The 23,140-nt window shown below is 40.2% G+C and overlaps 1 protein-coding gene across 1 annotated transcript; it reads left to right on the top strand.

Annotated features, from left to right (window-relative positions):
* LOC124116040 (N-acetylglucosamine-6-sulfatase-like) lies at positions 1-22,830 on the top strand. Its single transcript, XM_046477249.2, has 12 exons — positions 1-138; positions 1,887-1,946; positions 2,313-2,516; positions 4,382-4,447; positions 4,936-5,034; positions 6,033-6,203; positions 7,247-7,329; positions 10,485-10,603; positions 13,585-13,688; positions 16,340-16,558; positions 18,669-18,779; positions 20,958-22,830. The coding sequence occupies exons 1-12, from the start codon at positions 7-9 to the stop codon at positions 21,108-21,110; spliced, it is 1,521 nt and encodes a 506-aa protein (XP_046333205.2). The 5' UTR covers positions 1-6; the 3' UTR covers positions 21,111-22,830.
* The last annotated feature ends 310 nt before the right edge of the window (positions 22,831-23,140 follow it).

The following is a 23,140-nucleotide window of genomic DNA, read 5'->3' as shown; positions in this document are numbered from 1 at the left end:
ATCAAGATGGCGGCCCCCTCCAAGAACGTTTTTGCTTTGTGCTGCTGCATTGTGATTGTTTTCTTGCAGTGCCACGCCAGACCCCCAAATATCGTGTTTGTGTTGACAGATGACCAGGATGTTGCCATCGGAGGTCAGGTAGGCTGATGTCTCGGCGAACTTTGCAGTGTTATAGTTGTAAACGCTTGTTATCAGCTGGTTATCGATCATGGATCAGCTGACAATGACTAGCCGAGAACCGTGATGTAACGTTATGTCTTGTCAGTCCCACGCCATCGCGGCTGTTGGCTGGACGGTGACATGACAGCTGACCCGGGGTTTGTCAGTGGTGCCTTTAACGACAACCATGCTTTCTAACTCGAAGCATAGACCATATAATAGAGGGACGGCCCTCACCAACAGTTTATCATAAACCATCAGCGCTACTATCATATGGTCTCTGCTCGGGGTGGTTGTCGTTTGTTAAGACTCTGACACAGGGCGACGCAAATGGGTTATTGCTAAAACGGTACCTCAGCAAAACGTCACCGAGCTATGAAGCAGTAGTCTGTTGTACCAGAGACCATAAAATAGATTTATGTACGGGGAGGGGGGTTATTTATAGAAAACAGTATTATTTGAATCATGAAAATACAAGTTGGGGACGGACAAGTGATACTTGTACAAATATTTGGCCCCACTGTCAAAAAAAGTTAACTACGGCCTTGCAAATGCAGCAAAACTTAGCAGGGGCGGGTCAGCTCCTTGCACTGCAGTCTCGCTCATATGGGCTTATCTTCACGGACCACGTTTTTCTAGACTAACATCTAGTCTCTGAAATGAAATATTTTATCGAAAAAGGCAGGTGTAAAATTATAGTTTTGAATATAATAAAAAGGAGACCAGAAGCTTTCTTCATTTTCAGATACTGCGTTAATCAGGACCTGCCAAATATTATAGACTTGCTTGGGCTGTATTGGCTATATTTGTTTCAGGTTCACTTTGACGGACTATAACACTTTCCTACCAGTACTATTTGGCCCAAACCCTTAGGCCCTAGGATCCCTTCAAGATTTGAGGATTAATTGTACATTAAAATTGAATCTACATTTGTCAAGCTTTACTACCTGGGGTTAGAAATACATTTGCCTCACATTAATTCAGTATATATATGTGATAAATCAATATTCAAGTCTATGTCACCATGAATTTTGTCTACGTGTTGGGGTCTCCATGGCTATGAATTATTTTGGTTACAAGTTCACCTACAGCTGGGTGCACACATATATGAAACAACACAGTCCTCAATCTCATTAAAATCACATCTTAGTCCTCGCTACCGCTAAACAAAGATCTGGGGGCATCCCGTTACGGGTCACGTCAGGCTGATCTTGCTCGAACTTTGACCGACCAATGGAATGACCAATCAGAAGGCAGCTTTCTCGTGCTTTACGGCTTTAATTTCAAATTGGCGACTACGCTTTGAAACATATTTTGACAAATTCTCGATTAAAAATTTGAAACCTGAACAAAAGAACATTCTGGAATGGGTAATAGGTGGTCTAGATTGTATGGATTCAGTCGTTAAACCCGTAACTATCATCGGAATACGCGTGTTAAAGTTTTTGAGGATGCATGATTAGAAATCACATTCCGACTGTCACTTTTAGATCTGGTAAGCGACACTCTGATTGGTCGGATGAAAGGGTCGTTCTGACATGACCCATACTGGGATTTCCTCAGATCTAGCGAGAACTAAGGTCTGATTTTAATGAGATTGTGCAGTCCTATGATCCATGAATATTTTGCAATAATATAATTTTTTATTTTTTATTGATTGGTTATCATGGTTATATAAATTAATAATGTTTGTAGCACTAATACCAATTTCCCAAACTTTTTTACAGACTCCTATTCAAAAGATCACCAAGCTTATAGGAGAAAAGGGAATCATTTTTAATAATATGGTATGTATATACAAGGTTGACTTTACACAAAATACTTAAGTTGTATGTCCAGTAATTACATCTATACAAATATTTAACAAATGACAAAAATGATGTATTATTATGTTATTTAAATAATTATTGATGACAATAACTATTTCATATCACATTTAAACCGTAGTTCGTCAACTTTAGTTAACTTTTCTTTTCTGTAATATTAAGTAACAAGTACAGGCAAAGTGTAAACTAATAAAAGATAAAGACAGTAACTGAAAACAACATGTCCTATTCCATCTTATACTCCTTTAGAATATTATGTTGAATTTTCTAATTTTATTTAAATCACATAGGATCAATAAACTTAATAAGTTTCATTTCTTTCATCAGTTTGTGTCGAGCCCCCTCTGTTGTCCTAGCAGATCCAGTATCCTGACAGGGAAGTTTGTCCACAACCACGGCGCCCTGAACAACTCAGTAGCAGGCAACTGTAGCAGCCAACAGTGGCAGAAGCAGGAGGAAGGAGGAGCCTTTCCCGTCTACCTCAAGAAACAGGGCTACACTAGCTTTTTTGCTGGGAAATATCTTAACCAGGTAATCAGTTCTTTTGTTGTTTGGAATGCCTTTTTTGTTCCACCGATTGAAAATTCTGAAGAAAAAAAATCAGAAGGAATTTATTATACCGCTGATTGAAAAGATCACTTTGACAATGAAAATCGGAATTAATGATAAATCCTGCTGTCAGATTTCATATCTATAATATTTAATAAGTACCCAAACCAGGCCAAGCATTTTTTTTAGGAAATACTGATCTAAATCAAACAAAGATGATTAAAATAATTCTTTAAAAGATATTTTATTTTATTTTTTTCCATTTATGACCACCAAAGACACCCATTTTTAAAATATGCAAACCCCACCAAAAAAGAAGTCTGTTCTAAGGCCTCAAGTGATTGGGCGGTTCCAATTATATGACAAACCTAATAAAAGATACCAACACTTATTTAATAAAAAGAATTGATATCTTATAAAGTTATGGCCCTAGCCTTAGGTTTCTGACTATCAAATGGGACACATTGTCTTGGAAACCTAAATCATGACTATGGATACAAGGATTACATTTTGCTTACATAAATATTATGGGATTCGATTTTGATCGGTTTCGAAAAGCATCATCAAAAGATTTATATTTAAAGAGATATATGGCCCTTGTTTCTAATTATACCCAGCAAAGTCATAGTTGTTTATGATAGTAGGCATACATAGATGGTGGTTGATTACTGTGAGATAGTTTTATCACATGGTTATCCACAATAAGGAAGCAGTGAATATGGGTATCAGGCAGCCAAACCCTGGTTTCAAATGTCAGGTAGGGAGGAAGTGTCATTATTTGGATATACAGACATACAGTGTAAGAAAATAGGTAACTTTTTTAAAAACAATAACACCTTTATTGTGTCACCTGTATTGGAGAGCCATTGTGTGTCAGTCTGATATGATGAGGGGTCCTATGTTTGAATTTTTATTAGAAATTATTTATTTATAAACAGATCATGAATGTCCACCCCTAATGAACTTATCATGATTGTCGGCCCTAATAAACAGATCATGAATGTCAGCCCTAATAAACAGATCATGAATGTCCCCCCCTAATAAACAAATCATGAATGTCTGTCCAAATTACCAGCAGAGCATGAATGTCTCCCCCCCCTAATAAACAAGTCCTGAATGTCTGTCCTTATATTCAGATCATGAATATCCACCCCTAATGAACTTATCCTGAATGTCCACCCCTAATGAACTTATCATGAATGTCACCCCTAATAAACAAGTCATGAATGTCTGTCCTAATTAACAGATCATGAATGTCCACCCCTAATAAACAAATCATGAATGTCTGTCCTAATTAACAGATCATGAATGTCCACCCCTAATAAACAAGTCATGAATGTCTGTCCTAATTAACAGATCATGAATGTCCACCCCTAATAAACAAGTCATGAATGTCTGTCCTAATTAACAGATCATGAATGTCCACCCCTAATAAACAAGTCATGAATGTCTGTCCTAATTAACAGATCATGAATGTCCACCCCTAATAAACAAATCATGAATGTCTGTCCTAATTAACAGATAATTAATGTCCACCCCTAATAAACAGACCATGAATATCCACCCTTAATGAAGAAATCATGAATGTCCACCCCGAATGAACTTATCATGAATGTCCACCCCAAATGAACGAATCATGAATGTCCTCCCTAATAAACAGACCATGAATATCTGTACTAATAAACAGATCATGAACGTCCACCTCAATAAACAGTCCATGAACATGCACCTCAATAAACAGACCATGAACATCCACCTCAATAAACAGATCAACAGTGCTTATCCCACTGCCTGCTGCTTCCCTGGGTAGGCAGAGTGTTTTATCAGTTCTTGTTTGTGTTCTTCAGTATGGGTTCCCCAAGACGGGCGGAGTGAAGCACATCCCCCCGGGCTGGGACTGGTGGGTGGGGTTGGTAAGTACCATGCTGGCATCAATAGTTTAACCCATTTCAAGCCAGCTATTTCACTGATTGATTCGCCTACTCTGTGTACTGACAGAGTTTGAATATATGCATGTCTGTGTCATCAAACACACTGTTTTCATTGTTGTTTACAAAATTTTCTGCCATGTCAAGAAACCATGCAACTACTGTCTTGTCCTCTTTGATATCTCCATTGTATTATACCACTAAAAAATTGCCATGGATAAAGTGTTCACTGTCATGCCCTAGGTTCAAGTTTCCACATGGTTACATATAATGTGTGAAGCTCATTTCTAAGGTACCCCATCATAATATTGCTGGAATATTGCTAAAAGTGGCTTAAAACCCAACTCAGTCACACTTATCATGGATCCTTGTAGTACCCAAGGATATCTGGTGTAGTTGGGAGCTATTTTGACCAATGAGCACTCTGTGCTTGGCTTTCCTGTGTATGAGATATGAGTCGTTTCATGTTTTAGGTGGGAAACTCCCGTTACTATGGTTACAGTTTATCTGTGAATGGTACAGAAGAGGTGCACAAGCATGACTACAGAACTGACTACCTAACAGACATCATAGTACGATTCCCTGATTCTACACTCAGGCTGGACCAATCTATTTTTCTTGTTTCATGGATTAATTTTGAACTTTTCTTAATATAATTTTGTGAAATAATGTTCATAACTGTATGAAACCGAAATCATTAACTCACACTCTCTGGACAACACACGTTCTTGCAGGCAACATTTTATGAACATGATAAAATGTGGACTGAATATATATTCAAATATATACAGATGATGTACAGTCAAGTCTTGTTAATCCAACAATCGGCTTTATCCATCACTAATGATGGGACCTGTGAAGATTCCGGGGTAGAATAGGTCTTCAGCAACCCATGCTTGCCGTAAAAGGTGACTGTGCTTGTCATAAAATACAACTAACAGGATTGGGTGGTCAGGCTCGCAGACTTGGTTGATGCATTTCATCGATCCCAATTGTGTAGATTGATGCTCATGATGTCAATCACTGGATTGTCTGGTCAAGACTCAATTATTTACAGACCGCCGTCATATAGCTGGAATATTGCTGAGTGTGGCGTTAAACAACAAACCAACAACAACCAACCAACACTAATGATGGGAACCGATTAAATCGGTGCTATTTAGACCCGTTAATCTGACAGTCTAACAGGAAGTCAACATTAGCCACTAAGAAAGCTGCTTTTTTTAGCTTTGCATCACTAGTTTCAAACTAGCGACTTCTGTTCCAGACCATTCTTTCAAAAGTATTTTGGATCAGTCAACAGTAGTTTCGTGTTAAGCCTCTGAGGTTGCTTGATTAGAAAACATATTCCGCTAACAATGAAACAACAATATGAATATTTCATTTTTTTTACGTGTTTGTATCATTATCTATCATGTAGTTGTCCGATTTTCGATCACGAATGTTGATACAACTTAATTATGTTTATCCGACATACTCGTTAATCTGACATAATCATATGCAATCAACCAAGTCAGACTACGGGACTTGACTGTATAACACACATAAATTTGCTGACTCTGCATAACAGCACCGACGAGCCATGGACTTCCTGCGTATCCAACACAGTGGGTCAGCCCCTTTCTTCATGATGATGTCCACCCCTGCCTGCCACGGCCCCTTCACCCCCGCCCCACAGTACAGTCAGAACTTCTCCGACCGCTCAGCTCCCAGGAATGGCAGTTTCAATATACATGGAAAGGTAAAAATGTTTCCAAAAAGAAAATACAAAATCTGCAGCAGAATGAGTACTAGGGGTGCAGGTATCCATCCGTCATGCAGAGTTGTGTCCCTTAGGCATCCAAAAACCTTTGATAAGGAGTTCGAATTTCAGATTTGTCATGTTTCTTGGTTTGTCAGCACCATGCATCACTTCAGGCTTTCTCCCCACATGAAACTGACTGACCGTGTTGTAACTGAAATATAGTTTAATGCTGGTTTAAACTCCTTCAATGGCTTAGACCCTTGTTAATCAAACACCATTCCAAGATTCCAAGAAGGAATGTGTTTTTGTTTCTATCAGTTGTCACTGGTGATGGTTAGGCAAGACTTTCTTGGTTGATGGACAAAAGTCCTGTTTGGTATGTTGGAAAAAGTACGAAAAGACACTTCAGATATTTTGTTTTCTTCAAAAATTTATTTTGAGTAGTTACCATGTGTGCAGTCTTCATGAAGCTGGTCTCATCAGTGTTGCCATGGTAATAGTTTAATGGATTGTATGTACCCTCTTTTTGTGATGAATATAAATGTTTGAAGTCAGCGGAGTTACAAAGAAATATTGCTTTTCAGATTTTACTTTTTTCCCATTTTTCATTATTTTATGGTCAGCAGAATCGGTAAACAATTATAAGAGTATTCCCTGCTAAAGAAAATAATAGTCTTAGTTCTCAGGCACCGACCCCATCATCATAAAGTCTGCCGAATGTTCGTTTTTATTTCAATTTTCAAAAAGATAAAAACAAATCTAATTCTAAAAAACAATGTGATCCCATATAGCACAGAGTTACTTCCCTTTACATGCACACTGCTTTACTGCACATCTCGTGTTATGGTCATGGCGGCAATAGGAGTTTGTATGCCTGTTTATTTGGGAGGCCCTTTCCCAGGTTGATGGTACACAACTGTTTATTTGGTTACATACTAGTTTCAACAAGCAAAAAAACCGCAAAAAAACCCGCCCGTCTGCACTATATTTTTTCTATATTTTTAAAAGTCATTGCCTGAGAACCATTTCTTTTTATTCAGGACAAACACTGGCTGATAGAGAACGCTCTCACTCCAATTCCTGAAAAGATTATTCAGAATATTGATGATATATTCCGTAATAGGTGAGTAGAGAGGCACCGACAGTGTTAACTTCCATTACAGACCTGCAGGCGTCGTCAATACTTCATTGGTTTGTATGCATTACATTCATCCATCACCTATGAAGAGATATGACCGCTTTGTGATGTAGTCACTATTTGTGTCTAAATCAATGAAGCCATGGCCTATAGTTCCAGAGAGATGGAAACAGTAAATGTTCATCACACAAACAGAGGATATTATATTCGTGTTCATGTCATACTATTTTTATGACACAAGAGTAAAAATTCTGGTATTTCCCTTGCAATTGCTCTGGAAATACCGAATTTAGACACAAGTGTTGTAAATATGGTATGACATGAACATGAATATAATGTTCTGTTTATTACCAAAGATGTCTTCATACAGAGATGAATTTTAGTGTTTACCTATAAGGACAGCAAGTTGCAACAACAGCGGAACTACAATTTTTCGAATGTCAACAATTTTCAGCTATGACGTCCTTTCTAGTGTGACGTCATTCCAAACTAACATCACAATAAGATTTGAATGACGTCAACAATGCCGTCCGGGTGTTGGAAAAAAGACACTGTTGTCTCGTGACTTTAAATGACCCAAGGGCACATATGATTTTTATGACCCCTGATATGTTTGCCCCTGTAGGTAATAAACAGCTGTATTTCATGTCAGCCTGACCGCCTCCGTGGTCTAGTGGTAGAGCGTTCGCCCGGAGAGCAGAAGGTCCGGGGTTTGATCCCCGGCCGCGTCATAACAAAAGACGTTAAAAGATGGTACTTGTTGTTACCCTGTCTGACGCTCGGCATTGAGGGGCTAAGATAAGGACTGGTCGGCTCGGAGTCAGTATACTGTGTCTGAGAGGGGTATTCATGTTAAACTACGGCATGGTATCTCAGTGAGCTAGCACTATAAATCGGCATCAGTCAGGACTAGTACAAGCAGCCACACAAACACACACACGTACATGCACGTCGCTATATAAGGGCAATAATCTTGGACGTGACGTTAAACCCCATTTCACCTCACCTCTTGTCAGCCTACCCTACACATTGCCTCAATATCAGTCAATGGTACGATGTGCACCAAGGTCACAAAGTGAAGTAAAGTGCACATGACTTCCATGAGTATTATGTGACCTGATTTCATGGCTTGACTTTCAGTAGACACATGTCACATGACACCACATTGGCCATTTGTAAATATTTATAAGTGTATTGATGATGACCCTCACGAACACAAATGTGAAATTGCAGATGGCAGTATATAAATATACTGGGTTCTATCAGGGTACATGTGACAAATTGACAAATTCAGAGTAACATATCATATTCGACGTAATAAGCTCCCAGGGTGCTCTCAAAATTAGAAGTAGTGGGCTCTTATTAGAATATTATTTTGGTTGAAAGATATATTTCGTGGTTTATGCTGACAGCCTGAAATGTTTATATACGGCAGATATATTTTTCCAGAATTTAATTTCCCATAAGGGTGCATATAACACACGAGTGCGTATCATAGATAAATAAATAAGTTTTGTGTACATTGATCAATCGCAAAGGGTGCTAATTGGGATTGTTCACCAGCCAATTTATTAGCAAATATCGCCGTGGGCGCTTATTACTTTGAATACGGTAGTTTCTTTTTGTGTTGGAGTGAGTGAGTGAAGTTTAATTTATGCCACTTTAAACAGTATTCCAGTTATGCCATGGCATGTCACCTCAATGTGGGAGGAAAGCCCGAAGTGATGCATGTCTTAGATGTTTACCATTTTGGTGAAACCCATGAACATGAGTTTGCTGCAGACAAACCGAGAAATGCCAAGTTGTGTTTTATCAAAATTTTCAGTAAATTCAGGGAAAGATAACTCTTGGGACTATGAATTGAGTTTCATACAACCAAGAGCTTAACACATGCAGGATAAACTAGTGAATGAGTGAGTGAGTTGGGTTTAACGCCGCCTTTTACAGTATTGCAATTATATCATGGCGTGTCAGCTTAATGTGGGAGGAAAGCCAGAAGTGATGCAGGTCTCAGATGTTTATCACTTCGGGGAAACCCATGAGAACGGGTATGACGCTGACAAACCTAGAAACATAATCGGGGTGAACTGGGATTCTAACCCATGATCATAGGTTTCTTGCATGCCAAAGGGACACAACTCTGCACAGCGAATGACTGGGTCACCTGTGTCCCATTTTGTGTATAAAGTGATTTGAAATAATGATTGCCTAATCAGCGCCAATAATTGCTTTGTTTTGTTTTTTGCATATAATATTTGGTTCTTTTGTCTTTGGGTTGGTTCAGTTATGTAACCTGTCAATGTAAAACTTTAAGCTGTCAAAATGGCTGAATCAAAGTGTTTTACTTAATAAAACTTCGGACACATTTGTCAGGTCTGCATGAATGAATGTTGGTTAGATAAGTTCCGATTCCTCAGGGCATATGGTGAGATGTACCCTGTGTGTGAGCCTATGTACCCCTTGGCTGATGGCTTGGGGTACATAGGCACACACCTTGGGTACATCTCACCACATACCCTTCGAGATCTAAAACTTATAATGTATCTCCCATGACCTGTGTCGGGGGCACAGGTGGCCCAGTTGTCTAAAGCGCCGCAATTCGCTGTGCAAGGTTGCCTATGATTGTGGGTTCGAATCCTGGTTCGCCCTGATTATGATTCTAGGTTTGTCAGCACCATACCTCTGCTTGTGGGTTTCGCCGAAGTGGTAAACGTCTGAGATCTGCATCACTTCGTGCTTTCCTCCCACATTAAGCTGACACGCTGTGATATAACTGCAATACTGTTAAAAGCGGTGTTAAACACAACTCACTCACTCACAACCTGTGTCATATATCTGTTATATATACTTCATGACAGTGCAATTGTCTCTCGATGGGACTGTTCATTTGACCTCAATAGAGGATTCTGGGTTAGAATAAGTCCCTTAGCAACCTTTACTGGTCGTAAAAGGCGATAGGATTGGTAGTCAAGACTGGTGACTTGATTGCATGTCATTGTATCCGACGCTGATCATTGCTCAGTCACTGGATTGTCTGGTCCACACTTGATTATTGACAGGGAGTCCTCATATAGTTGAGATATTGCTGTGTGTGGCATTCACAACAAACAAACTAACAAATTTACAAATCGTCTACACAGGTGGAGGACGTTGTTGTCAGTTGAGGACATGGTGGAGGACGTGGTCAACACACTGGACAAGAAAGGACTGTTGGACAACACCTACATATTCTTCTCCTCAGACAATGGCTATCACTTAGGTTGCTACCATACCTTAAGAGATTTCTACAACCATAACAAATAGATTACAACTTATGAAAACATAATTATGTCTTAAAAGTAGTGTTGAAGTAGTAATGAAATGAAAGACAATATGGTTTGAGATGGCCACTACCAGAGAGTTACTTCCATCATTAGCTTACTTTGTCTTCGTTATTAACAGTCGCAGACGTAACGTGTACGCGTGACGGCTCTGCCCACTCTTGTACGCGAGACGGGTGCGGACGGCAGTACCCAGTGAAGCGCTTGATAAATTCAATCACCGTGGCTGTGCTGTCACCCGCGACCTCTGAGAAAGTAATTAAAGCGCTATGTAAAATCACCCACTGCCGAGAGCGCCCCCAATCCTCCCAAGGTCGTGACTGGCGGGTCGCGGGTGGCGGGTGTGCATCGAGGCATCCGCCTTCCAATCTTCACATACCCTATTTTTGAACCTGATAAGACATGTGATTAAGGCTAAAAAAATAATAGTCTTGGTTCTCAGGCACCGCCTGCATTATCATTAAGTTAATCCTTTAATATTCCAAAATCAACGGTAATCTGTATTCCAGTATTTTACTCATCAAGGAATACATTTATGTAGGGAGGCCCTTTCCCCGGTTGATTATTCTTTGTTTATTTGGTTACACAACTGTTTATTTTATTTTTTTAAGCCTAAAACCGCTACCAGCTAAAAAAGGAGTTTAGTTATGTTCCACCTTTGTTTAACAGTGTTAGATGTTGGGTCGGCAGATCTATTTACCTTGCAATAAACAATAAAACACCTTAATTCCTTATATATCAGAGATCACAAGGAGTCTTGACTAGAATGATGTAACCAATCATGTTCACTGCACAAACCATGATTTGGTATATATATTTTCTATAACATGCAGTTGAGGAGAATCTTTGGTTATCATCTACATGTAGCAGGGCAGGTTAACCTCTGTGGTCATGTGGACATGGCGTCTGTCTGGTTAACGTCTTTGGTCATGTGGGCAAGGCGTCTGTCCGGTTAACCTCTGTGGTCATGTGGACAAGGCATCTGTCCGGTTAACCTCTTTGGTCATGTGGACAAGGCATCTGTCCGGTTAACCTCTGTGGTCATGTGGACGAGGCGTCTGTCCAGTTAACCTCTTTGGTCATGTGGACATGGCGTCTGTCCGGTTAACCTCTTTGGTCATGTGGACAAGGCGTCTGTCCGGTTAACCTCTTTGGACATGTGGACAAGGCGTCTGTCCGGTTAACCTCTGTGGTCATGAGGACAAGGCATCTGTCCATTTAACCTCTGTGGTCATGTGGGCAAGGCGTCTGTCCGGTTAACCTCTTTGGTCATGTGGACAAGGCATCTGTCCGGTTAACCTCTGTGGTCATGTGGACGAGGCGTCTGTCCGGTTAACCTCTTTGGTCATGAGGACAAGGCATCTGTCCGGTTAACCTCTTTGGTCATGTGGACAAGGCGTCTGTCCGGTTAACCTCTGTGGTCATGTTGGCAAGGCGTCTGTTTGGTTAACCTCTGTGGTCATGTGGACAAGGCATCTGTCCGGTTAACCTCTTTGGTCATGTGGACAAGGCGTCTGTCCGGTTAACCTCTTTGGTCATGTGGACAAGGCGTCTGTCCGGTTAACCTCTTTGGTCATGTGGACAAGGCGTCCGACCTTGGATCAGAAGATCTGTGGTCCAAATCCCATCTAAGGACACAGAAATTTTATGGCCACTACTTACTGCTTACTAGTCCTGCACCAGACTGTGGAATTTATATTTTTTAGGTATTTTTTTTTTACTTAAAGCCTAGGCAAGTCTAGATCAAAGTAACCATGTCTAGTTTGCTTGATTTCATTTGAAAACAGCAGAAGAGGAAAGGTTCTTTTGAATTTTTTAAAAATATTATTCTAAAGACATGTTTTCACTGACTAAATATGAAAACAGCAGAAGAGAAAAGGTTCTTTAAAAATTTTTTTTTATTATTTTAAAGACATGTTTTTTATAGACGAACTGCTTATATTCATGAAAATGTAGCAGCTAAATTTGTTGCTTAACCTTTAGCCTGCTGAATTGTTTTAGCATAAGATGCTGTAAACTGGTAAAGAGGGTGGACGATTTCAAACAGTTGGTGCTTCATTAAACAAGGGCCAATTGAAGAAATATATTCCTGATAGAAAACTACACATTACTATGTAAAAGTTTTCTGATGTTTTCAATCATACCAAGGTTAAGACCAAAGCCAACACAAAATTTGTAAAATTTTGCGAACTTGACTGAATTACGTTATTGAAGGTGGTTTATCTTTCTTGTTAGGAACCTTTTTAAATCGTTAAATTTGTACAAATTGATTTCAATAATCATATCTGTGATATGTTAATTTTAACTAAGTAAAGATTTGATGATTTTTATTACAAAGAGTTATACATCCACGTCAATAATTCTAGAAAATTAAGTTAGATGTAACAAAATTATTGTAATAGTCTTATGGGACCACTATACATGAGGAGTTGTTTGTTTAACGCCATTGCCATGATCGTACAAGTTACATCTAATTGATGAAGTTACGATTCAGATTGTTTTTGTTTAGAATTAATTACATTGAAATTTGCTAATTTTTAGAAATTAAGGAACTTGAGTGTTTTCCTTTCGTCAGCAAACCAAAAATTATGATCGAATATGAAAAATGATAAAATGATAAAGAAATATCGGAATGCATGCCGCTCAATGTGAAGTGCCAAAATTAAACAATGGCCGACACTTTCTTAACTCGCGATGTATTCTTTTTGAGATAAATAAACTACTGAAAATTTCGATAATTTGCAAGCTGAGTATTTATGCATACCATGCATAACTTTAAATATACGCAAAGCCTACTCCTTAAACAGTTAAAACGAGTTTCATTTGGGGGTGTCCTTCAACTATGTGCCTGTCAACTGAGTTCGGCATTCGCATTGAGAGCTTTAATACTTGCTGTACTATATGTGTTTTTTGCCTTCAGGACAATTTTCTCTCCCTATGGACAAACGTCAGCTGTATGAGTTTGACATACGAGTTCCGCTCATGGTGAGAGGCCCAGGGATCAGACCAGGCCAGATCAGGCAGGTGAGTAGATGTGACAGTGCCACTGGAGCGTCCTTCATGGTGTGATGCCATGCATCAGTCCAGGGTGGTTCAGGGTTGGTCAGGGCTGGTCAGGGTTGGTCAGGATTGGTCAGGGTTGGTCAGTTTGACAACATCTTCCCGGGGCAAGGGAGTTAACCGACTTTAAATATCCAGTATCCACCCTTGCCAAACAAGGCTGGAATTTCTGGGCTTGATCCAGAACCACCAGTGACTATTACGAGTTATGTCCCTTCTATGCCTCTCCTATGGACCAATCAGATTCCACCTCTCTTATCATTTGCATTTGCTTCAAACAAAATGGCAGCGTCCGGTCAAGACTATCTGATCGATAATCAAGATCTATATTGTGATACAACAGGTCTTACATCACGGAGCGCATCAAATCATGTGAGCACCTTGATTAAAAACATGAAAAGATTTGGAAAATATCTATTGAGTTGGCGGTTCACATGCTTTACAAATCCTGCAATCGACTGAAATCTGCATGACAATTTATCAACCGGATTTTGATTTCATTGCGCTATTGTCATTGGACTATGCATAGACTCGTTAGTAATATATATTACCAGCCTAGTTCGGCAAGGGTGAACTGGACTTTTATAGTCAGTTAACTCACTTGCCCCGGGAAGATGGTTTGACAATGGCGTTGCTGCTTATTGTGTGGGGCCATGAATCAGTCCATGGTGGTCAGGGTTGGTTGAGGATTGGTCTGGTTTGGTTCAGGATTGGTCAGGGTTGGTCAGGGTTGGTTCAGGATTGGTCAGTTTGACAAAGAAGTGCTGCTTTTTGTGTGTGGCCATGCATCAGTCCAAGTTGGTTCAGTTTTGGTCAGCTTGACAATGACATGCTTACTGATGTACATTACACCTGACCTTTACCTTACTGGTTTACACAAAATATTGCTTAATTCAGGAAGAGAAGTCATGGATGTCAACTTCTTTATTCAGCCTGGTCCACGGAATTATTGAACGCCAAGTATATATTACTATAAAAAAACAAACTCCATGTGTTTGTTTTTTCTAGTTATGGTACTGGGCTTTCAATAATTCAGCTAAACCCACCATTTTACAATGGGAGAAAACGGGGCATAATCGCCGACATTTGGGTTATCAAATTTGCTAAAATACAGATGCTAACAGTATTTCATTTAATTCCATGTATTCTGTGGATGATTTCATGACAACAGTGAACTGACACGAAATATAAATGCACATATCACTGTTGAAATTGGGGTGTGTGTCTTTGTTTACATTTCACTGATGTGACGACCACTTTTGAGTCTCGAAACAGCTTAGATAATGTTTTCCTTCACTAAAAGTAACAATGGACTTTATCCTTGTGCGTATACATTGCAAAAGCAATTATGAAAATGCTAAGAAAAAATTGTAACTGCCCTTTTTTCTATAGTAAATACATGTTGTGTCGGTCATGTTCGGCTAGTGGGCAGTCATTGCCTGGGTTAGTGTAGCGCCAGCGCAGCATACCCAGGGAACCAGGCTGTTTCTTTATTATGATGTACACAACGTTGTGTTCCTCATAATAAGGGACGGTCGGTTAGCCTAGTGGTTAAAGTGTTCGCTTGTCTCGCCGAAGACCCAGGTTCGATTCCCAACATGGGTACAATGTGTGAAGCTCATTTCAGGTGTCCTCCGCCGTGATATTGCTGGAATATTGCTAAAAGAGGCGTAAAACCATACTCACTCACTCACTCACTCCTCATACTAAAGGTGAGGTGAGGTGAAGGTGAAATGGGGTTTAACGTCGCGTCCAAGATTATTGCACTTATATAGTGACGTGCATGTACGTGTGTGTGTTTGTGTGGCTGCTTGTACTAGTCCGGACTGATAACAATTTATAGTGCTAGCCCACTGAGATACCATGCCGCAGTTTAACATGAATACCCCTCTCAGACACAGTATACTGACTCCGAGCCGACCAGTCCTTGTTTTAGCCCCTTAATGCCGAGCGCAAGACAGGGTAACAACAAGTACCATCTTTTAACGTCTTTTGGTATGACGCGGCCGGGTATCGAACCCCGGACCTTCCGCTCTCCGGGCGGACGCTGTACCACTAGACCACGGAGGTGGTCCCTCATAATAAAGAAGTTGACATCCATATATTCCCTTCCTTATGTTTTGATGAAATAAAGCCTTCCTGTGTGTTGGCAACAGTGGCATGCCATGACATAAGTTACTGTTATTTGTGACTTCATGTTACCTGTTTATTGGCTACCGTAAATGACTATAGATAAGACAAATTTTGAGGACCAGAAAAAAAGATTCTGTCGAAAGGGTTCGCTTTATATGTATGGGTTACACTTTCATCAAACTCTTTTTCTGTTGGTAAAAAAACTACATCATATTGCTTCAGATGAATGAACAACGCTATACCAAACTTTGTCAATGAAAATGATGATTAGAGTTAATGGACAGAGTGGTATTTGAACAACTTGAATCGAACTTGGTGGGACTGCCATTTTGCCAGAGTGTGGTCGTCCTAGAAATGTTTAAAAATAACATCATGGTCACAATTGGTCCTGTGCCATGATCGTGGAATTTATGTTTTATTAAATTATTTCTAAACAATCTTATAAACCCACATTGGCTGAAAGCTTGCTTTACTATTTGCAGGATCCTGTGATGAACATTGATCTCGCCCCCACATTTATTGAGCTGAGTGGTTCCACCGTCCCCGGAACGGTAGATGGCTTGTCCCTCGTTCAGATGCTGCTCTCACTTCCTTCGTCAGTCCCTCCGCCGCCGTTCCGGACCAAGTTCCTTGTGGAACACACCGGGGAGTACTCCTATGCTGTTGCAGGATGTCCACAGTATAAAGGACAGTTCATGGATGTTAGTGGACATGTTATATGTTATATCCAACTTGTTGCTGTATCTGATAGTCACTGTTATATCCAACTTGTTTCAGAGGTGTGACTGGTTGGTCCCTAACAGTTCATATGGAATTCTGTTTGTGTGTTTCAGAGGCGTGACTGGTTGGTCCCTAACAGTTCATATGGAATTCTGTTTGTGTGTTTCAGAGGCGTGACTGGTTGGTCCCTAACAGTTCATATGGAATTCTGTTTGTGTGTTTCAGAGGTGTGACTGGTTGGCCCCTAACAGTTCATATGGAATTCTGTTTGTGTGTTTCAGAGGTGTGACTGGTTGGTCCCTAACAGTTCATATGGAATTCTGTTTGTGTGTTTCAGAGGCGTGACTGGTTGGTCCCTAACAGTTCATATGGAATTCTGTTTGTGTGTTTCAGAGGTGTGACTGGTTGGTCCCTAACAGTTCATATGGAATTCTGTTTGTGTGTTTCAGAGGCGTGACTGATTGGCCCCTAACAGTTCATATGGAATTCTGTTTGTGTGTTTCAGAGGTGTGACTGGTTGGCCCCTAACAGTTCATATGGAATTCTGTTTGTGTGTTTCAGAGGTGTGACTGGTTGGTCCCTAAAAGTTAATATGGAATTCTGTTTGTGTGTTTCAGAGGCGTGACTGATTAGCCCCTAACAGATCATATGGAATTCTGTTTGTGTGTTTCAGAGGCGTGACTGATTGGTCCCTAACAGTTCATATGGAATTCTGTTTGTGTGTTTCAGAGGCGTGACTGGTTGGTCCCTAACAGTTCATATGGAATTCTGTTTGTGTGTTTCAGAGGCGTGACTGATTGGTCCCTAACAGATCATATGGAATTCTGTTTGTGTGTTTCAGAGGCGTGACTGATTGGTCCCTAACAGTTCATATGGAATTCTGTTTGTGTGTTTCAGAGGCGTGACTGATTGGTCCCTAACAGTTCATATGGAATTCTGTTTGTGTGTTTCAGAGGCGTGACTGATTGGTCCCTAACAGATCATATGGAATTCTGTTTGTGTGTTTCAGAGGCGTGACTGATTGGTCCCTAACAGTTCATATGGAATTCTGTTTGTGTGTTTCAGAGGTGTGACTGGTTGGTCCCTAAAAGTTCATATGGAATTCTGTTTGTGTGTTTCAGAGGTGTGACTGGTTGGTTCCTAACAGTTCATATGGAATTCTGTTTGTGTGTTTCAGAGGTGTGACTGATTGGCCCCTAACAGTTCATATGGAATTCTGTTTGTGTGTTTCAGAGGTGTGACTGATTGGTCCCTAACAGTTCATATGGAATTCTGTTTGTGTGTTTCAGAGGTGTGACTGGTTGGTCCCTAACAGTTCATATGGAATTCTGTTTGTGTGTTTCAGAGGTGTGACTGGTTGGTCCCTAACAGTTCATATGGAATTCTGTTTGTGTGTTTCAGAGGTGTGACTGGTTGGTCCCTAACAGTTCATATGGAATTCTGTTTGTGTGTTTCAGAGGTGTGACTGGTTGGTCCCTAACAGTTCATATGGAATTCTGTTTGAATGTTTCAGAGGTGTGACTGGTTGGTCCCTAACAGTTCATATGGAATTCTGTTTATGTGTTTCAGAGGCGTGACTGATTGGTCCCTAACAGTTCATATGGAATTCTGTTTGTGTGTTTCAGAGGTGTGACTGGTTGGTCCCTAACAGTTCATATGGAATTCTGTTTGTGTGTTTCAGAGGCGTGACTGGTTGGTCCCTAACAGTTCATATGGAATTCTGTTTGTGTGTTTCAGAGGTGTGACTGGTTGGTCTCTAACAGTTCATATGGAATTCTGTTTGTGTGTTTCAGAGGCGTGACTGGTTGGTCCCTAACAGTTTACATGGAATTCTGTTTGTGTGTTTCAGAGGCGGGACTGGTTGGTCCCTAACTGTTCATATGGAATTCTGTTTGGATGTTTCAGAGGCGTGACTGGTTGGTCCCTAACAGTTCATATGGAATTCTGTTTGGGTGTTTCAGAGATGTGACTGATTGGCCCCTAACAGTTTACATGGATACTGTTTGTGTGTTTCAGAGGTGTGACTGGTTGGCCCCTAACACTGTGTAAGGAGTCTCTAACAAGATATTAGAAGTTCTGTGTTTTTTTCAGAACTGTGACAGCTACTGTACGTGTGAGGACTCCCGCAACAATACCTTCGCCTGCGTGATAGAGCTCACAGACTCTCAGCACTACAAGTACTGCAAGATGCAGGACTCCGTGGTGAGTGTCAGTCTACGGGGAATAGTTCTCTGCACATCACAGAGGTTTAAACAAGTAATAGTTTACAGCTGTATACCCACAGTGGAACCCCGCTTATCTGGACACTGGCACTTTTCAAGGAATTGTTCTTGTGAACAAATTGCCTTATATGTTAATCACTAGTAAAATGACCAGAGTTAGCTCCCATATTCAACTCACATGTTATATATAACCTAAGGTTGATTTACACACAAATATTCTCTTTAATACAAGTTTTGCCATGTGAAAGCATAGTCTGTCAAGCAAAGCGTCCAATCACAGAAGAGGTCGGAGGTCATCCACGCCAACATGCTGTTTTGAAAGCCTGCAAAGTAGTGTCAAATTTCTCATTGACAGTTATACCTAATTAAAAATGATTAATAGCCTGTCTCTCATTTCAACTGGAATCTTTATCTCATTAAAATCAGATCTAAGTTCTCGCTGCTGCTAAACAAAGATCTGAGGACATCCCATTACGGGTCATATCAGAATGACCTTTCACAAACTTTGACCGACTATGGAAATGACTAACAAGAAGTCGACATCAGCCAATTAGAAAGCAGCTTTCTCGAGCTTTACGGAACTCGTTTCAACCTTTTTCGTTTCAACCGTTTAGCGGTAGCAAGAACTAAGATCTGATTTTAATGAGATTGACTGGAATCTTTATCTGCTTTAAACAAATGCCACCTGACCTTTTGATGTTGGCTTGTAATGACCTGCTAAACAAACATCATCGTGCATTGTGGCTGTTTGGTAAGTGGAATATAACAGTGTGCAATTGCATTGATGGTTTGTGAAACTCACTGTCCGATTTCCGGATAAATGGAGCATTTTATACAGTATTTTAATTTTATTTCATTAAAATCGTCCAGTAGGGGGGGATAAGTGGGATATATCTGTATAAATATTAGGTAGCGACTATACTTCAAAGTGTGGATATTAGGGCTGGGATGGATAACTCGGGTACCCGGGTACCCGGTTTGTGTGGGTCCTGAGTAGGACTCGGGTACCCACAGGACTACCTTAGTCATATGATATATTGTTTAAGGACAATAATAATAAAATTCCATGGTTACACAAGTACAGGTTGACTATGCTCACATTCCTTCTGAATTTTTATGTTTGAGTAAAGACAACTTCTGTCAACTTCAGTGTATGCCAATCAGATCGTTTCATACTATATCTAAATACTTTCTGTCAGGGTTCTGGTAAAACAATTCCCAATTGAACATTTTGTACCCAACCAAAGACATACACCTGGTACCCAGGTAGGGTTGGTAACCTTGGTGGGAAATTTGGACTCGTCCCAGCCCATGTAGCTAGGGTATACATATGCTTCTTATAATATCTCAACTTATTATAAAAACATTGATTCATGAAGTTTAACTAACATGCTGCAAACATAAAGCAATGGATTCGCTCCAATTTGTGATTAGAACTATCTTCCTTTGGCTGCACTGCAATAAGAGTAACCTCCCTTTGGCTATATTGTAACAAGCTCCTTCCCAGTGTGTGACACCTTGTTACACTCTCGTTGACATCTCTGCCTAAAGTGTTAAAGCGGCCCTTACAAGAATCTTGAAATACGCCCCCTTATCCCAAATGTAGTCACGTTTATACTTTTTTTTATGTTTTGGGGAATGCCATCGTTTACTTCCAATTACTATGATCGTTGAAATGAAATAGAAATTCATAGCATGGTTGTGGCCACCTATCACAGTGGGGAGCTTTGACTGGTGGCAGCGATTGTATAGAGGGCTATCGCTGTTAGGAGCTTGACATTGTAATTAGAGTGGCCCTGCTTTGGCTATATTGTAATGAGAGTGACCTCCCTTTGGCTATATTGTAATTAGTGAGTGAGTGAGTATGCTTTTAGCAATATTCCAGCAACATTATGGCAATATTATGGCGGGGGACACCAGAAATGGGCTCCACACATTGCACCCATGTTGGGTCTTCGGTGTGATGAGCGAACACTTTATCCACTTGGCTCCCAGACTGCCCCTATTGTAATTAGACTAACCTCCTTTTGCCAATATAATAATTAGAGTGACCATTTGTCAATATGAACCACAGATAACAAGGTTTCACTTTAATTGTTTTACTGTCCATGGTTTTGATGATGTTTGGGTAAAAGCATGCATATTTTGTATATTTCAGAATTTTGTTGAAATGTATGACCTTGAGAGAGACCCAGATGAGTTTATGAATCTACACAAGTCAGCTGATGCTAGCCTTCTGTCACGTCTCAGTCAAGAGCTGCAGGCACTGACTGATTGTCAGGGGAAGATGTGTCGGCAACTGCAACAGTGATGTCAGTGTGACGGAGCAGGCTGGTCATCATTTCTTTTGAAACTATGGTCAATGGTTCTATTTTTAAGTGTCCATGGGAGTGATCTCCCTTTGCCATGTTTGCCAATGTTACCAGTGACAATCTATTGCCAATGTTATTACAGTGACCTCCCTTTGTCAATGTTGTAATGACAGTGACCTCCCTTTGCCAATGTTGTAATTACAGTGACCTCCCTTTGTTAATGCTGATATGACAGTGACCTGCCTCTGTCAATGTTGTTATTACAGTGACTTCCCTTTGTCAATGTTGTAATTTCTGTGACCTCCCTTTGCCAAAAATGGAATTACAGTGACCTCCCTTTGTTAATGCTGTATTGACAGTGACCTCCCTTTGTTAATGTTGTTATTACAGTGACCTCCCTTTGTCAATGTTGTAATTTCAGTGACCTCCCTTTGTCAATGCTGTAATGACAGTGACCTGCCTTTGTCAAGGTTGTTATTACAGTGACCTCCCTTTGTTAATGTTGTAATTTCAGTGACCTCCCTTTGCCATTTACGATTTCACTTTAATGGCTTGCTGTACATGGGAATCTTCTCCCAATTGTGCTCAGTGGTGAAATGACAACATAAGGGTAGACTTGGGAGGGTATAAAACAGGGTAAAAATATGACAATTTATTATGTGAAATCCACACATGACAGTATTTGTGAATGAAGTTTATGTGTAAAAAATGTACTTATCACAAGGGGAGATTGGTCAGGTAATCACCATGTGCCTTTTATTAGCAGCCATAGTGTTACACAAGTATATTGTTGTACAGGGCTTGCTTGTATACTCAGCGTCATTACTGAAGGGTCACCTATGGTGTCACACATGATCATACAATGTATACCAACAGACCGTATCCATGGTCTAGTGGTAGAGCATCCGCCCAGGGGAAGGCCTAGGGTTTTTATCCCCTGCGGGGTTATACCAAAAGACCTTAAAAGATAGTACTTTTGGATACGCTGCCTGGCACTCTGCATTAAGGGGCTAAAACAAGGACTGGTAGGCTCGATTCAGTACATTGGATCTGAGTGGGGTATTTTCATGTTAAACTGTGGCATGGTATCAAAGTGGACTAGCACTATGAAATCAGCATTAGCCGGGACTAGTACAAGCAGACACACGTCACTGTATATGTGCAGTAATATTGGATGCAATGTTAAACCCCCTGCATTATAGCCGCAGTTGACAATGAGATTAACAGTTTAAGATGTTCATTCTGGATACAATCTGTTTAAAGTACAATGTTATATCTCTCATTATCTGAGTGACCCCTCAATAATGGCAGTGGGTATATTACCAGCAGCTTTTATTTTTTACAACTGTCTTGTCATACAGGGCTTGTTATTTTCCTGTCTTGGCTCATACTGGTTCTGTCACACATTCAGCCCATTGTCATATTGCTGGAAAACTTCATACTGTCAGACCTCAAACATTTATCTCAGGTGACAAGTAATCCACGGTGCTATAATTCTCTGTGTAGAGTGGTGTCCCTTTGTGGTATCAGAATTCATGGCATTGAACCTAACTCTCTCGCTTACTGTGGGTGTTTGCAGTAAGGGATGTGAAGGTTTAATACCGTATTCGATGTAATAAGCGCGCAGGGCACTCTCAAAATTAGGAATAGGGGGCTCTTATTAGAATGTTATTTTGGTGGAAAAAAACAGTTGAAATTTTTTTTTTGTGGTTTATGCTGACAGCCTGAAATGTTTATGTATGACAGATATATTTTTCCAGAATTTAATTGCCCATAATTAATGGTGCATATAACACATGAGTGATATTATACACGAATATATAAGTCTTGTGTACATTGATCAATCGGAAGGGGTGCTAATTGGGATTGTTCACTAGCCAATATATCAGCAAATATCGCTGTGGGTGCTTATTATGTAGAATACGGTATACACTTTTATATAATACATTGCATATCCACATAGTGAGTGAGTGACTTTGAACAATATTTCAGTTTTATAACAGCATGCACGATGTGAGAGGATTACGAG

The sequence above is a fragment of the Haliotis rufescens genome, unplaced genomic scaffold (assembly GCF_023055435.1).
Source record: "Haliotis rufescens isolate VD_foot unplaced genomic scaffold, xgHalRufe1.0.p SCAF_6, whole genome shotgun sequence".
In the NCBI taxonomy this organism is placed as follows: Eukaryota; Metazoa; Mollusca; class Gastropoda; order Lepetellida; family Haliotidae; genus Haliotis; species Haliotis rufescens.
Note: the sequence above shows the minus strand (reverse complement) of the source record. Positions and strands in the feature narration are given on the sequence as shown.